Below are 18,545 nucleotides of genomic sequence, written 5' to 3'. Positions count from 1 at the left end.
CACTACAATTTTGAATGGGTTGCATGAAAATCTTTGAATGAATAGACAAAATGATGAACAAGAAACAAATTGTATAAATTACTATTTGCAGTAATTGTATTTTTCTCAAGAAGAGATAATTTAAGAATAATTGATTTTTTTTAGATTATTATTTAATTGAATGAATAAATTAAATAATTATGTGTAAAGTAGAAATTAAATAAAATTAAATTATGTGATTGTCATAGTTTAATTTCATAATTACATATGTTTGCATATAAATTTTAATATGATAAAATTATTATAATTTTAATCAAATTAAAATTAAGTTGGGTAAATTATTCAATTAAAATTGACTAATTAAATATTAAAATTAAATTAAAAATTATTTAATTAATTGAATATATGAGCAAGTGAGGTACACCCAGAAAATTGAACTAGCAAGAACCAACCCAACTTCCTTATTAAGGCAAGATGTCGCAGCAGTGAGACTCCCCTCTTACGGGAAGCCACCGATCAAATGTCCTTTTAGAGTCCTAATTAAATCGAAATTCCTCCGTTTTAATTAATTCGAAACTCTAGATGAGAATTAGTTTAGAACTTTTAGCATCCGGATTTCCTTTACTAGACAGCAATTCTGAAAACCTTTTGAGCCTTTAAAAATAAATTTAAAAATTCCCTTTCACTCCATTTTCTAAATCAAAGTTTTCCTTTGTTTCTATCTTGCTCTTGAGAGAGATATTTTTTCCCATTGACTCCCCAGTTTTCACATTCATTTCATTCATCATTTTTCATGTACACTCAAACAACATGATTCTTCAAGAATCAAAAAATTGATTATCAGATTTGGCGTAGTACTACATAACATCATTTCATGAAAGCATGTTTCACCACTTTGCATAGACTTTTTTTTATATAATTCACACCATTCATTCCATCGCTTTGACTTGTGCCTATTTGTTCATAAGAACCCCCACTATTTCCAATTCTCTGATATATGGCATGGTTAGACAGGCACCCTCCTGCCTCTATACCGATCCAATAACTGCAGCATTAAGAAAAACGGACCAAAATTATGTCAATATAAAAGAAACTACCTTGAAGAAAGTTTATTAGCTTAGTAAGTCGAGTATTAAAATTATAGGGTGTCAGTAACATTGTCACACAACATATAAAGGTTCATCAATCAGTCCCACAAACACACAATTTTTAAGCCTATTCACTGGGAGGAAAGAAAAGAGGGAGAGGGTATTTGTCTATAACGAAAAAGTATTTTCTCGAATAGTTTACAAAGACTGATCATTATTTTTCATCTATATAATGATGATCATACTTTCAAAGTCAATGCCCATCAAATTGACATTCTAAACATATGTCTGAAGAGATCTTCAGTTTACTTCTCAGATCATATCATTTGGAATTCGCACAATCAGAAAACCAGATTTAGCTTTTATGATTTTTCAGTTCAATGCGCTTATAATCATGCATGTACGCGTGTTCTATATCTGAACAAAAGCCAAAAGTCAAACAAAGAAAAGGATAAATTTTGGTTGAAACCCTGATCTAAACCATAATTTTTTGTGACTATCCCTACAAGGACGCCAACGTAATGAAAAGAGTAGACATGTACGTAACATGATCCCTAGGGCAAACCAAGCGAAGGAAGGTGACTTGTAAAAAATTCTGCCAACTTCTATTAATAAACTCAAGATACAGCTATGATTAATGTTATTAATTAAAAACGGAGTTACCTTGTTGATTGCAAATAATTTCAAAGCGTAAAAGAGGAAAGTGAAAAGAAGGGAACGGCTTTACTTATAAAGCAAACTTCCATTTGCTCTGCGTTTTCCAACAATGTGATAGTACAATGAAATAAATCAGATTGAAGGGGGCGGGGGGAAGTTTATACAGAGTGCAGCTTTCTTTAACAATATGTTTCCCACCATTGTGGGATTTCATTAAAAAAAGGTGAACTTAGGAAAAAAAAGGCTTATTTATAAATGGAGTTTTCCATTTGCATTATAATTCTAACCGATGCATGAATGAGAATTTGGAGGGGAAAAATTCCCTTCATTTCAGAATTCAGCATACCTGTAAAAGCATTTTTGGGCTACAATATTCATACTTTTAGACATTCAGTCATTTAATTTTAATTTTCCCAAAAACTGAAAATGAAATAAATATGTGTATCGGCCCATAAGCAATATTGTGTCAAGCCTAGAGGATTTTCCAAATTCAAACCAGCCTAGCCTGAATTGCTTTTTATTAATAAAAAATTGTTTAGATTTAACATAAAATTATTTAGATATTAATACAAAAAATATTTTTAATATATTTTTAACATTGAAACAGGCTGCCCGGCTGAGCTTGGATAAGAGGTACAAAAAATGTTTCAGGCAGCACCTAGCCCTTTGACAAACTCTAAGAAATAAACAAAAGGGGAGGAGTTTATTCATAGAGGCTACCCTCCCTTTGCATTGTTTCTTCCTCTGATGTAGGATTAAATTAAAGCTTGAAATGCAAAAGGAAGAAAGGAAAGGCTTATTTATAAGTTCAACTTCTCCTCCCACCAATGTGAGATTAAAATAAAAGTGTCATGAAGAAAACTATTCATTTTCCTTTTGATCCTAAACTTATCAAAACTCCAATTCTAAGAACATAGAAGATTATTACAAAATCATCATAATAGAAACATATGGAGCATGCATAGTCTACGTTGTACATACTTAACAATGATAAAATCTTAAATTCTGATTTGATTAGAAGATATAATTGTTGGGAGTACTGATAACCATGTCTCAAATACCAATTATAAAAGAATTAAAAAGTATTAAACATAACTAGTTAATTTAAAGAGTAAACTACACCATTAGTTATAAAACTATGGGTAAGTTTTCATTTTGATTACTTAACTAAAAGATTTTCATTTTGATTACTTAACTAAAAGAAGTTGCAATCTTGTCACTGAATTATTCAAAAGTTTTCATTTAAGACTGGACTATTAAATCGGTGTTTTATGACTTTCTATGTTCGCATTGCCTACAACAATCAAAAGCTCTCTTTCCCTTTTTCTTCTACAATTCAATTTTTTTTCATGAACATCCAAGTCTGCAAAGCAACATTCAAACAATTTTTTTCTCTAATCTTCGACACTAACCATCATATCAACTTAGATCTAAGATATGTTATTTTACTCATTGATGGGTATTAGTCAACCGTACTGACCATCGAATTGTCGCTTGGAGCTCACTGGTAGAACTTTTATTTTCAAAAAAATATTTAGCCCAATGACTAAAATAAAAACTTCTAAATAATTAAATAACCAAATTGTAACAATTTCAAGTTAAGTGACCAAAACAAAAATTTACTCAGTTTAGTGACTAATAGTGTAATTTACCCCAATTTAAATTTACAATTAATTTATTATTATATTTCATTTTGGGCAAGCATTTTTAAATTTTATATTTCATTACAAATATAATTTAGTTTTATTAGCATGTTATTATCAAATTCAAGATCTAGCTCACTTGGTAAAGTCCTTAGTAGTTTACCTTGTAAGACAAGGTTCAACTTTTACCACGAGCATAATTTTGTATTTAGAGGATTCGGTTATCCAAATCTGCAATGCCATTGCCATGGAATGGTTGCTTTTGACAACAGCCATGTTTGACAAAATTTTCAGTTGATTTTAAAAGGGAAGAAAAAGCAATAGACTATTATACCCTTTATACCTCAATGAAAGGCTGCATGAATAAGGTAATGCATTTTTTATATATGAAGATAGTCCACCTAGGTGTTTGCCTCAAGGCACTTTCGCCTCAGCTGAGCCACTAGGCCAGGTTCTAAAGTCAATCACCTATTTACAGCCTGACCAGAGCACCTAAAAGTGCACCAAGCAATATTAAGAAGATATTCACAAGCTCTCATTTTCTTAGGTTTCCTCTCTTGCTATATCAGAGGGGGAGAAAGTAAACAAGAGTTTATATTAACTAAATATTTTTGGATGAAATTATCAAAATAAATGAACAACCAATTGCAAACAAAGATTCCCTGGTGATTAAATAAAGTCAGTAACTTAACCAATCAAATATCAGCTCTGTTTCTATAGTTTAGCCTTTCCAATAATCCCATTCTAATTTGTGTTGAAATAGATAACTATTTAACCCCCTCCTTGCAGCAAGGAGAAGGAACGCTGATTCAGTTACTCACATATTGATGGCACAAAAATTACTTCAAATTTCACTTCTTTGACGTAGATATAAATATCAACGGGTTCTACAATTAGATGATTTGCTGGCTTTCTTTCATACTCTAAGATCAGTAGAGACATTGATTACTGGTTTTCCAAATTTTGGAATGGTTCCAGGATACTTTTACACTTCTACACTAACCAACCGAGAACTAACAAAATAATATATTGCAAGCATGCATGCCCAAAAGACAGTTTGTGATTTGAAAGGAAAATTTACTTGACTTCGAAACTGAACATACCGATCTGACATATGGTTGCTGGAATAGCCAACCAAGAATTGGTATCCTCTGCAGAAACACTGCCAGTGTTGGCCAAAAACCACTGCAAGAAAGGTGGATGTTAAATGTGTAGATAAAAATGTTAAGCATTTGTATTAAATCAAGGTAATGAAAATTTCATATAGACCTGAAGAGTACAACGAATCCATATGTCTCCAATATCATGCCAAATATGGGCCATCCAACGACAACAAAAAAGAAGCCAACACCAAAAGAAATTGTTCCCTGTATTTAGCATCAACATATCATAAAGAAAACGAAAGATGCATTTATAATGTCAGTGTTTAGGCATGTGAGTTTTTGTGTGAGTGAGTGTGGAGAATAAATAAAACCTTAAAATTTTGAGGTTTCATAAAAAATTGCATGGTGGACTTCAGACCAATGGTTAAGGTCACTCCTGATATGAAAAGGATCTGATTAACAGAAAAAAGAAGGTAGTGTCAATCAAGTATGATTCAACAGGGAAAATGAAAATAATTGTACAAAGAGGACAAAAAGATAATAAAAGTTAGCTTACATTTCCCATGGCAAGCAATCCCTTGTCGAAAAAGAAGATAATTCCCAGAAATGAGAAAAATATGCCAAATCCCGTTAATCCCAGCCCAATTTCTGTTTTTCCCAGTAAATATGAAAGTTAAACCGAATAATAAGTGCATATAAGGTTTCCCTTTTTTTGTCAAAATAATGATGACAAACGAAGTCATATGTCCCCAATAGCTAAGTTCATGTGAATCAAACGCTAGAGAGTAGGAACATACTCCTACTCACCTCCAATCAATATCAATGACAACAATCCATGTAACAGAACAAACAATTGGCTCAGATCACAGGTTTAGACCTAAACTAAAAAGATTAGATTCTAGCAAAAATAAGAGTTAACAAAATTGTCCATATCACATATAGCTAAGGTGTTGGTAAAAGTCTTATCACCAAATAATCTAATAAATTATTTACATATTGTAAGATATTCTGCAATACTCCTATGAAATTGCAATAACCCTAAACTGTTTCAATTAGCATTTGTAAACAAAATCCACATGTAAGAGGGTTCGTCATTTTGTTCAACTTAAACAACACCATCATAAGCAACTCCAAGAAGGTATGGTGCACACGCTTCACCAAGCATAAATGCATGCATAAATAAATTTAACAATGAGAACTACATCCTATTGAACTACCCTATTTTGAACTTTGAATAATAAGGGGTGTACATATCAATTAGAAATCCTTCACCATCTACGCACATCAAATGTGATCAACGGAGCTCCACTAGTAAATCATTTTGGAGTTTGATCAATTTATTAGAATTACCAGTTAATATATGTTTCTTAATAAAGCAGCATAACTTACCAAACAACTCCGAATAGCTTACTAAAATATTTGTTTGGATAGTAAATAATAAAAAATATTCTTTCTAAGGAAATATATTCGACTGACTTTGCCAAACATAATTTAACGTCTGATATAAATTAGCACATCAAATCATTCCCAAATTGCCTCAACGTAAAATAACATGGACACTTCAAAGACTTTCCTAACTTAGCAGCAGTTACAAAATTTTACTAACATGCATAATAATAAATAAAAATCCCAAGATAAACGATGAACCAAGCCTAGAGATCTGAATTTCACAAAAGTTTCTAGGGATTGCACAATGCATATTTCAAGCATCAAACCTCCATCGGAAAAAAAAATAGTGTATCACACCGAACAGAAGTTTCACAAAATCACAGATTCATAGATGCGTTAATTGAATGAAAAGAAGCAAAGAAAGCACAGAAAATGGAACATAAAAGCTCACTTTTTCGATCGTTCATTTCAAAGGAAACCATTTTGCTGATTCTTCAGATACCTGTTACTTTCAAAAAGCAAAACAAATAAGAAACGGAATCATGTGAGAGAATCAGGGGAAAAAAAAAGGAGAAAACAGAATTTAATAATTAAATACAGATCTAATAGTGTATAGACTCCACATAAAAAAGAAGAAAAACAAATCTAAAATCCAAAATCCCGTTTGTTTACAGAGAGGAAAAAAAGTAATTTCTCGGTAATCAAACAGAGAAAGAAAAGAAACAACTACCTGAAAGTGATTGAGAAATTCAGAAATGGGAAGTGAGCGAGCGAAAGAGGGGGCCGCGAGGAAATGTAAATAAAACGAAGTTGAAAAAAAAAACTTGAGATAACAAAAATATATAAAATTTTAAAATTTTTTTATTTAACATCTGTGTTTACATGAGATGTAACTGAAATGACATAAAACTCCTCATCATCAACTTATATTTTCCAAAAGCAGTCCATCAAAAGAGGCAATGTAAAGTTTATGTGACTTTTTAAAAAATACTTTTGAGAAATAAAATATTCATTTTAGACATAATATTATCAAGTAACAAATATGTATTTAAATAATATTTAAATTAGTTAATATTATTAAATTTTAGTAATAATATAAAAAAATTATTATAATTTATTGTTAATATTTTAATATATAAAATATAAATTGTAAATATTTTTAATTAGTAAATATTAATTATTTATAAAATTTAATTAGAATATATAAACTATACTTTAAATATTTAAATATAACCATTAAATATTTGTAATTAATATTTTAAAAAATATTTTTTTATTTTTAAGTAATGATTTTAACATAATTGTAATTAAGCGACAAGAAAAAAAAAAGAAAAATACTATGTTATTGGAGGGGTGAAAAAATAATTAAGTACCAAAAGTATTTTTGGGAGAGAAAAAGCTAAAATTTTTAACTTTTCCTTTTCAGGAGTGCTTCTGAAAAGCTAAAAATTTCGGCTAAAAACAACTTGTTCTTCACAGCTTTTCTTTCAAAAGTGCTTTTGAAATCAGAAATGTTTTTTTTAAACAATGAAGAATTGGTATTGCTAAAAAATGCACATTCTGGTATTAAAATATTGTAACTAAATATTATATATTATATTTATGAACTGAGTTAATTGAAATTATATAATATATTAATTTCATTAATTGACAACCGGAATCCCAATTAACCTTAATAATCAAGACAATGAAAACTTAGAAAAAGCGTGGATTAATTCAGATTGGACCGACTTTGGGTAAGTCCTAGTAAAAGTATCTCCTCCGTCTGGTGGTGGATCTTCTCAAAGTCCGCTTGATGAGTCCTTAGTTTAGAACAAGGTAGCTGCTAGTGCCTCCAATCTATTAATTATGATATCATTTATAATTAACCTCTCATTGTTGAGTCCAGAAATACCCATTACTGTGCTGCTATCTGATATTACAACATTTCTCCTCTATAAAACGTCTCGTGTTTTTTGTTGCTTACTCTCCTTTTTAGCCAAGCCTGTAAGGACTGATTTTCTATCAAATTAATTAATATATAGTCGTCAACACCAATCTGCATTATGTTTTCGACACTGAAAAGCATTGCGGTGTCGGCGAGGGAAGCATCATCAATGGCTTTGTAGTTCCATTAAAAGAGAACCACAAACTGTTGTTGACGAGAGTGCTTCTCCCACAGCACAACACCAGAAGCTTGCAAGTTCAGCATAAGCAGCTGGCTTATTGCATTTCTCAGTTTGTACTTGGGGAAGTGGTGGTTAGGGAGATTCTAAGATATTGGCCAGTTACCAATTGTCAAAAAGAAATTATAGTTATAGGAGAACTGGATGAGGTGGTGGAGAATAGGGATCCAGATCAGGCCATTCTGCACCCAAATAACAAGGCCATGGATCCAACTCTATACTACAGGTGCCTTACAGAAATGGGTCATCGGGAATCAGAAGAAATTAAGAGGAAACAGAAATAGTGACAATTTATGCACATCAATAATAAGCTCTTCCATTCAACAATATATGCATGTCTTGTTCTCATTGAACTGAAGTGCAAGGCGTCGTATTTTGTGCTGCCACTAACTTCAGCAATTAGAAAACATGAAACCTTAGTGACGACAACTAAGAAAGTGGCTATGAATTATGAAACTCGTGACTTTGATGGAATAGAATGCCAAGATTCTGGGAGTGTTCAAATTCAAAAGTTAAAAAGGAAAATGAGGGGACTGTCGGGTTTGTTGTGATGGGGCAACAACCAAACAATTCTATGACCAGTCCACTAACGAGCACTTTTCTTTGGGCTCACAAAAGTCGTGTTGGGTCGCCAATAGTCTGTTTCTAAATCCAAAATTGACTTTAATACAAGCCATGGTTGATGTTTTGGGATATTCGGGTATATCAATATCAATAATAAAAGGAAACAAATCCTGAAGAAATTTTATATGAGTTAATATCAAAAATAGATTATGGTAGTAACGATGAATATATATTTATGTTTAATATAGGAAACAGTTCTAATAATCAATTAGAAAAAATTCCGAATCTTGAAAAATAGGATATTAAATTAGGAAATTTAATCGGAGAAGAAAAAGATTTTTCTGATGAAATGATAAAAAAGATTAATAAAAATCATATTTCTAAAAAAGAAATATATAAGATCTCTAAGTTCAAAATATGAACTCAGAGACATATAGAAAAAATTAGCGGTAACACAGTCGCTAAACATACAAGAGGATGATTAATAGAAATCCCTCTCTTTACTAAAGAAAAAATCAAAAGGATCAAAAAGAAATATCCTCAAATTAGATATATTCATTTAGGTATAATCATGATTACTATTAAAGCTTTATTTAGAAGAGGTCATGATATTCCTATTATAGCTGTCCTTTTAGATAAAAGATTTGAAAATCCAATAAAAGCACTTATTGGAGGTATTCAGTCTAATTTACATATAGGCGTAATAGGATTTAAAGTTAAACCAAATTACTTTATTTCTATTACAGATCCTCTAATAGAAGAGTGTCTTTGCCTTAGAATTCAGACAAAAAATTCTGATATTAATGATTTGGCAGAAGATCTAGCAATCAGCTGGACTTCCATTACTGAATATACAAATACTGCTGAAGTAGAAATAAAAGAGATTAATAATAAAATTATTGAACTCTTTGAACCAAACAGGTTCACTACTGAAATTCAGCCAAAATTATTAGATTTAAGAGATCTGTCAATTCCAATAGATTGGATGATGGAAAAAATTAATAGTTTTAGTACTTCTAAACCAGTTAGTACTATAGAATATATGTCATCAGGCAATAAATTGTATTTTAAAAACAATTGTATAACAAATACAAATGAAAATTTAGTTTTACCCTCTAGTTCTCAACCAGATGAAGAAGAGGATAATATTAGTACAAACAGTACACCAATAGGAATTAAAACTGTTCAAATTCCTATATTTCCTACTGATCCTAGTAATAATTCTAGAAAAACTAGAATGGAAGAAATTCAAACTTCAACAATTGATAAAAAGTCAAAAGTTGGAATAAATATCAAAATCACATTTCAATTTAGAAAATATAAAAAATATTCTCTAAATGCTTTTATTGATACTGGAGCTACAATTTGTAGTTGCAGAAGAAATGCAATTCCTGTAGAAAAATGGGAATTAATGAAAAAACTTATAAAAATAATAGGAATAGACGGTAGTAAAACTATTATTCATTATAAAGTTAAAAATTTACCAATCTACATAAACAATGTTAGATTTGTGATTCCTAAAATTGTATGTTTTCCTAACATGAAAGGAGATATATTATTAGGAAATAATTTTATATGTAAATATTTACCTTTTACTATAGATAAAAATTCTATTTGGTTATCAGTAAAAGATGATTTTATAGAAATTTCAATTGAAAAAAATAATAAAATTGTGTGTAATAAAAAATTTATACCTATTAGAATTAATTAGTAGTTTATTACTAATATTTGCTGATTTTTTGAGCAGGCCTCATGGATAGAGGTAAACAACCTCTAAAAGAAATAGTCGGTGAATGGACAACCGTTCACAAAAAGCCCAACAAAGGGAAAGCAGAATCAAACTCCAAAAAAGGATTTGTACCTGCACAGATACCATTTTATCCTAACCAAGGATATTATGTGTCTTATCCGATGGTAAACCAACCACTTGGATCAAATGTTTTAAATTACCCGATGGTAAACCAACCAATGGAAAATACTTTTTCATTGACCCCAAATACGGTGAGTCAATTACAATGGTCCCAAAATCCGAATTCAGTGTCACAAACAAGTTATGCTGAAGTCATTAAGGGGGCTGAGAATTTATTGAATCAACAACAAATCAGCTACTAGAAAAAGGGAGGTTAGCAACTCCTTTATATGAATCTTGGACTGATGAGAAGGTGGAGGCTTAGAGTGGCTCTCAGCCTCACCGGGATTACTATTGTTGTGGGTTTGGGAATCCATACACAATTTATAATCTTTCTTTGTCAGGAACAAATTTTCTGTTATGGATTTTCTGATGATACGAAAGCTATTAGTTTATGTCTCTGGTTTAATCAATTACTTTATCATTCATTCGGTGGGTAGAGCTGGGGTCTCTCGTTACTTTGGAATAATTTTTTAAAGCGTAATAGGTACCTAAATTTGTATTTACTTAGGTATCTTTTTTTTTTCACTTAATTGATACTTAAAAATAATAAGTTAACTTGATATTTTTCTAGCTAATTAACTAATACCATGGCACGATGACTAATAGCACAATGACACAAGGCAACATCACATTTTGACATTTGGCAAAAAATAAAATATTCTAAAATATAAAATTCATAAAAAATTATAATTTTTTACATAGAGAATGAATTTGGACAATGATTGTCCAAGTTCATTTGAATCTGGACAACCATTTGTTCAAGTTCATTCTAAACATTTTTTTAGTATTTTTATATTTTTTATAACATGCCATATTTTTATTATTGTTTTTAAATTTAAAATATATAAATTTATAAAAAAATATTAGAAATATTATTTGACACTAGAATTATATATTAATATATATTTTTTATTTTTAATCAAATATATATTATTTTTAATCAAATATATATTTTTTATATATATTAAATATATATATTTAATATGGGTCGGGCCCGAGCCGAGCCGGGCTCGAGCTTAGCAATTTTCTCTCGGGCCAGGCTTGGACAAATTTTTAGGCGAATATTTTAGGCTGGGCCGAGCCCGGGCCTAGTAACTGGGCCTAAAATTTTGTGTGGGCCCGGCTCGGCCCGACCCATGATCACCTCTACTTCCACACATAGTTTTTTTAGTAATTCTATATATTTTTATGTCTTCATAAATTATCATTTTTATATTATTATTAAATTAAAAATACATAAAATTTGATATTTTATAAAATATAATGTCTTACAAATTTTTTTGTATATTTTAGATTTTATATATTCGGATAAATATATTTTATACAATTTGATCTTTTATATTTTTTTTATAAAATTTGATGTGAAATGAAATCATGGGCCAATTAAATATACTTTCTAACCCATGAACAACTACGTTAGTGAGACATCAATCATCATATGTATATATTATTAAAATTAATAATAGTGTACTTTAATTATAACACCTCACATCTGACCCAATCCCCGAGTCCGAGCTATAGATTGTCAAATTTGTTGTCGAAGCAATTATGATAAAAATAATAATCAATTTATACCAATGCATATTTAATTACGAGCAATTCATGAATATGATATGATTTACAAACCTTTTTGAGTCTTATATGAGCTTATGAAAGCTCTAATGCTAACTCGAGGTTGAATTAGGACCAAATTGTAAAGATTTCAAAATCTTAGATTGATTTCGTGACCTTAAGAGTTCCTCGTCGCGATGTAACATACTAACTTGGTCTCGTCGCAATGTTAAAAGACCAACATCGTGATGTGACCACTGTTTTCTAACAATGTCCAATTTGGTACTTATTCAAACCTTTCAAAATACCTAACATATACATAATTGTTGGCCTTAACACCTCAATTCACCCATCCACACATTGAAATGTTCAATATACAATTCCTAAATCATTAACTATTTCATTATAATTACAACATTATAAACCAAATTGATCGTTTGCAAACCTTATACAAAATAAACCTAGATACATGTCGTATACTAAACGAAAGAAAACTTCAAACGTTGTTCAGTCAGGAGTCACTTCTTGGATGCTGAAATCACTTCTCGAGGTTTTGAAATGTACCTATACATGCACACTGAGAAACAAACATTACGTCGAGCAATTATGCTCAATGGTAATTTCCATAATTCAAGATTAAAAAATAAGCTTATTCAATATAAGAATTCAATCCAAAAATGCTACAATTCAACCAAATAAATTTGCATATTCAATATATACAAATATCATTCTCATACAACATTCCATTTGATAACCAAACTAACATTTATATCATCCATTCCATTAAGAAGATATAACATATCTAATTCAATTACTTACATATACATTTATGTACCAATATGATATTTAATCTCATTTTTCATTCATATTTTATACAACTTAATTAATTCACATTGTCATCAATAGGCACACATGCTTATTCATTTACTGTTATCAACATTTCCTATCAACATTTCTATCATTTCTGAGCCTATAGACTCATTTAACATAATCGAGCCCCAAGGCTCGTTTTTAGCCAATTCACATAGTCTTTCACATGTTATCGAATATCACATTTCATTTCAATCAACCATATAACCAAATCATGTTTATATAATCCTATTAATCTGACACAGATTTCAAGATAAATACACGGATTAATCAACCTGTATCTCAATCTGGCACCATAGTGCATCATCAAATAAACCAAAAGAAAGATTCTGACACATAGTGCACCATCGGGCAAGCCGAGAAATTGTACTAACACATGAGGTGCATCATTGGACAGAATGAAGCAATTATACTTGTACACATTATGTATCATTAGATAAATCAAAGCAATCATCCTAGCACATAAGTGCATTATTGGATGTACCAAAGCAAATATACTAGCACATAAGTGCATCATTGAATAAACGGAAGCAAATATACTAACACATAAGTGTATCACCAGATAAACCGAAGTAAGCATACTAGCACGTAAGTGCATCATCGGATTAACCGAAGTATAACCCATACAGTTAATAAGGTAACCAAATTCCAATTTCATTGCATAGTTCAATTCACATTCTATCATTCTCAATTCATCATCAATTCACCATTCCAATACAGCATATAACATGTTTTAACTCAATTTCATACTAGGTTCCACATATCAATTAAATCATGCTATTTTCTATTTTATTCAATTTAGTCTTCTATCACAATTTAATATATCAATCACCACAATTAACTCATATAAGCATTATATACTCACCTTATTACTAAAGTATGCAATTAACATGAATATGAAATACTCAAGTTGATTTCAGGTTATAGAAATACAAACCAAAAGCTAATGTCAATCATCGTCAACTCTCGCCTTTCCTTTCCCTCTCAGTGGTCTTGAGTAGTCTTTAGCTATAAATAATAATTTAATGATAACAAAATATCAAGTTTCATATCAAATCACATTCAAACTCAGAGTCATACATATTTTATAATTTATTCAATTTAGTCCCTAAAACCTAGATAAACATAACTTTCAATTTAGAGCTTTGGATTGAAATCTGATTTCACATATATTTATTACGGACCTTCTACTTCCTATTCCTACCAAAATTGCATGACAGTTTTGCATTTTATTCAATTTGGTCTTTAATGTACGAAATCAACAATTAAGCTTTACAATTTAATCATTTCCTTAAACTAAGCTTAATTTCTATCAAATTCACACCTAATTCTTCAAGAAATCAATAATGGTAACTTTTTAAAACTTTAACAGTTTTACAAATTGATACAAAGAGTAACTAAATCAAGCTTCCATGACTTCAAATATATACAAATTACAAGAAAATGACATGAATTTCATACCAAAATCAATGGCCAAATATTTTAGCTTAAAGAAAGTGTAATACCCAATTTATGCCCGGCCCACATACATAAAATAAAATAAAATAAAATATAAAGAATAATGCCCAAAAAGATTAACGTCCAATTACAATAAAATTACCAGCCCAAATGTTCTAAGCCCAATTCAGTCCTTAACCCACATACTAAACCTATCAGACCCACCAAGCCCAATACACCCCAGCCCAGTGAAAAAAAAAAAAACTCAGATTCCAGAAACCCTAGAGTTTTTTTTTGGAATGGTCCAGTGGCCATTTTTCTTTAGCCGCCGCAACAGTTTCGGCCACCATCGCTTCTGTCCACCTCTTGCACGAGCCGCGTCTTCTACGTGCGCCTCCAGCTGGCGTGTACCTGCATCACAACAAACCAACAACAGCAAAAAAGCAATAGGATAACGACAAAGAAGTCGAATAACAGAAATAGAGAGAAAAATAGATTTTTTTTATTTTTATTTATTTTCTTTTTGATTCGGCTATATAAGGTCGGTTCCAACGCTGTAAAAGGGATCCTTTTGGACAGATATTGAATACAAGAAAAATATTCAGAGGAATCGAAAAAAAAAGATTTGAAAGGTGATTTGCAGTTTTTTTTCTTTTGTTTTTCCTTTTTCTTTTCTCCGTTTCTTTTCATTTCTATTTTTTTTCTATATGCGAAACAACAAAAAAAGGAGAAAAAAGGAGTCATACCTTGTCGTGGGAGGCCGTCGATCTCCATCCATCTCCGTCGCAATCGGAGTAATGGTGGAGGTTGTAGGCGCATGAACGGGCTGAGAATAGAAGAGGAAAGTCCTCTGATTCTTAAGTGCTTAGGGTTTCAAGATAGGTTTTGTACAGCAAAGGAAACGACGTCGTTTAAAGCCAATGACCCGATTACCCAACCCGTTTTCTCAGGATCCGCGCATTTTATTTCAATGGGTTATTTGCGCTATCGATCCTTTTGTGTTTTGATTTGTTTTAATTTAATTGTTATTATTATTTTAATTTATACGCTATATTTGATTTTAGTTTCACTTGAGTCCGTGTGGAAACGACACCGTTTTGAATATTCAAATTTGTATGCCAAAGAGGATTTTCGTGTTTAATTGCGTAATAGTCCCTTCAATATCAAGCATTTCTCAATTTGTTTGTTTGTATATTTATTTCAAATTAGTCCTTAGAATTTTGTTCGAATTCGGAATAGATCCATCTTTATTAAATTAATTGGTTTATTGTTATTATTTTTATTAGTCATTATTATTATTATTATTAGTCTTTTTATTCTATTTTATTTTTCCCCTTAATCTTATTATATAGATCCTTTTATTTTATTATAAGATATTATTTTATGTTTTTAGGTATTATTATTTTATTTTATACATTTCTATATTATCTTAGTACAATTTATACATATTTTCTATTTTTTATTTCATATATGTATGTATATACATTTAACTTCAAATTATTTTTATAATAATATCTCAAGTTTTTATATATATGTGTATATCATATTAAATTATTTATAGTATACATATGTATATGTAATGATATGCTATTAATTTCAAATTGAAATTTTACTTATTTTTATGCACAAATATTTTATCCATTTTAAAATTTCTATTCCATTCTACTTATTTTGACTTTTATATATATATTACTACTAAATGTATACTATTATTTACATCAAGAATTTTGCTTATAAACTAAAATGTACATATTAGTTCTAAGATTTTTTCTTTCTTTTCTTACAATTCTTTCCTTAAGATTCATTTAAACATTTTCTTTGTTTTTTAGCATTATTATCAAATTGTTTCTAAATCTTCATATTATATTATATTATTTTATTTTATTTGTAATCAAAGTATCTTTAGGAATTTGATTATTAATTTATTAGATATCTAATTATTAATATTGATGTATTATATGCTTGGTTGTTCCTTAATGTAAATTTAGTCTACCATTTATCTTTTTTTTTGTATATTGCTATTAAATTATGTTGTTTAGAAGAATTGTATTTTATTAAAGCGCTACAATTATTGTATTTCATAGTTCTCAAAAAAGGGCTTGATGTGCATAAGTTCTCGAGGGAATTGTGCCCTAACTTACTGGGCTTCAATTCTTCTCGATGAATTTAGATGATCAAGTATTCATTTTGGTAAAACCATACAATTTTAAAAATAAAGCTTTCGAGATAACTAACTTACTGAATTCTGATTTCTCGTTTGATTTAAATAACCAAATAACCAAATAACCTTATCAAAATGCATGAATTTTAAAATTTAAAAATTAAAATGACATTCTTAATTTTGACGATTGAATTGTTGCACCCTAACTCACTGAGTGTGGCAATTTATTTCTTCGAAATAAGTGCGTCTTATTATTCAATTTGGTTTATTCAAATTTAAACTTCAAAGGATTGTATTTTAAAATCTTTTCAAAATTTCGACATTAAGACATTAAACAATCAATTTGGTACCAATTTTGGGCGTTACGAGGGTGCTAATTCTTCCTCGTACGTAACTGACTCCCGAACTTATTTTCTCAAAATTTTGCAGACCAAAATCATTTTTAACGGTGAACCGGTCACACCTTAATAAAGATCGGTGGCGACTCCCAACTCCATTTTCAAAATCGATTCTCGTTTTTCAATAAAAAATGGTTTCGACAGAAAGTTTTTCTTCTTTTCTCCCTAAGTGAATCGTTTAAGAAAGATGAAGAAGATGGCATTTTTTCTCTTTCTTTGCACTTATTTTTGTTATTTATAGTGTAATTAAGTCTTAATTAACTTTAGTAATCATGTTTAATTTAGCTTAATTAATAATTAAAATGTCTAATAACCATGCCATCATCATACACTATCATTTGCTAGAAAAAATGGTTTAATTATCATTTTGGGACCTTTGACTATTTACTAATTAGGTCCCTAAACCTTTTACCAATTAAAAACTTATAGCAATTGGACTTTACAATTTAGTCCCTAAGCCTTAATTAACTATTAATTCGATAGAAATTACCAGACCAAAATTTAATATAATAATATATTATATAAGTAAGTATTTATGTACTTGCTTTACGAAAATGAGGTCCCAAAACCACAATTTTCAACACCACAAAATTAAAATGTATAAAAATATCAAAATGAAGATTTAATTAAGTGGTAAATTAAAGGTTTTACCAAAGTAATTGGCATGAGTTCAAATTCTACTATATGTATATTTTTATTGGTTTTTTAAGTGAAAAGATTGAAATACCCTCAAATAATATTATTTATTTTAATTATGGAATGACATTCTCTTAACTTCCTAACCAAATTAGTAAGTTGGTCAAAAGTGACACAGACTCAATCAAAAATTTTATCAATAAGTAAAGATAAGAGTTAAAAGGTGGAAGTTGGTAAAAAAAAAAAGCCTTTTATTCATGAAATTTAAAACATGCATGGAAATTGAAAACTAATGACTAGCGACATGGATAAACGCATTTAATAGGTGAATTTTTCAAAACTTTTTCGCAGAAAATAAATATAACAACTATTAATACGTCAAATATATTCATGTCAAGTAAAAATAAGCAACACAAAAATTTAAAAGGTGAAGGAGAATAAATAATATTATTCCTTTGAGATGATGTGTTTAGCCAACAGCTAATAATGTGGATGTCATGCATTATTTTTTTAGTTCCATATATACTTTCATTTTAAAAAACTAAAATATGTCACTAAATTTAAATTTATTTTCCATCTTTATTTAGTTGAGTAGGTCATGAAATATACAAATAAAAATATGATAAAAAGCAACTTACAGATTTACTAAAAGAAATTGTTGTCTCCTTCTTTATCTTCATTTTAAATTTGTAAAATCCCACAAACCTTATAATGAATTTATTATCTTAAAAAAAGTATAATTAGAAATAAAAATATTATAACAAAAATTTACCAACATCAACTTCAATAGCAACGTTCTTCAGAATCTTTACCCCAAAAAAAGGCTTGAAAGGGAAGAAAAAAAGTGACCGCAATTTTTCATGAAGCCTGTTAAGAAAGCTAAAATGTAGTTTTATATTACATGTTTGTAACTTAAATTCCATCACAACCCAATTAAATTATAGATAAAATTATAAATTTATTTTTATGAGTATTTTATTTTACAATGTAAA

The 18,545-nt window shown here is 29.5% G+C and overlaps 1 protein-coding gene across 2 annotated transcripts; it reads right to left on the bottom strand.

The window, feature by feature from the left end:
- Window positions 1-793: 793 nt before the first annotated feature.
- On the bottom strand, window positions 794-6,732 carry LOC107893554 (vesicle transport protein GOT1). 2 transcript variants are annotated; one of them, XM_016818584.2, is made up of 7 exons: window positions 6,590-6,732; window positions 6,311-6,361; window positions 5,027-5,118; window positions 4,842-4,922; window positions 4,637-4,734; window positions 4,471-4,552; window positions 794-1,024 (listed from the first exon to the last, which is right to left on the bottom strand). In XM_016818584.2, exons 2-7 carry the CDS (start codon window positions 6,339-6,341, stop codon window positions 986-988), a joined length of 423 nt encoding a protein of 140 aa, XP_016674073.1. In that variant the 5' UTR covers window positions 6,342-6,361; window positions 6,590-6,732; the 3' UTR covers window positions 794-985. The 2 variants fall into 2 exon arrangements, with proteins under 2 accessions (XP_016674073.1, XP_016674074.1); XM_016818585.2 differs by having other exon boundaries at window positions 6,311-6,367; window positions 6,590-6,694.
- Window positions 6,733-18,545: the final 11,813 nt, after the last annotated feature.

This window comes from Gossypium hirsutum, chromosome D13 (genome assembly GCF_007990345.1).
Source record: "Gossypium hirsutum isolate 1008001.06 chromosome D13, Gossypium_hirsutum_v2.1, whole genome shotgun sequence".
Lineage (NCBI taxonomy): Eukaryota > Viridiplantae > Streptophyta > Magnoliopsida > Malvales > Malvaceae > Gossypium > Gossypium hirsutum.
The sequence above is the reverse complement of the archived record's forward strand: the minus strand, read 5'-3'. Positions and strand labels throughout refer to the sequence as shown.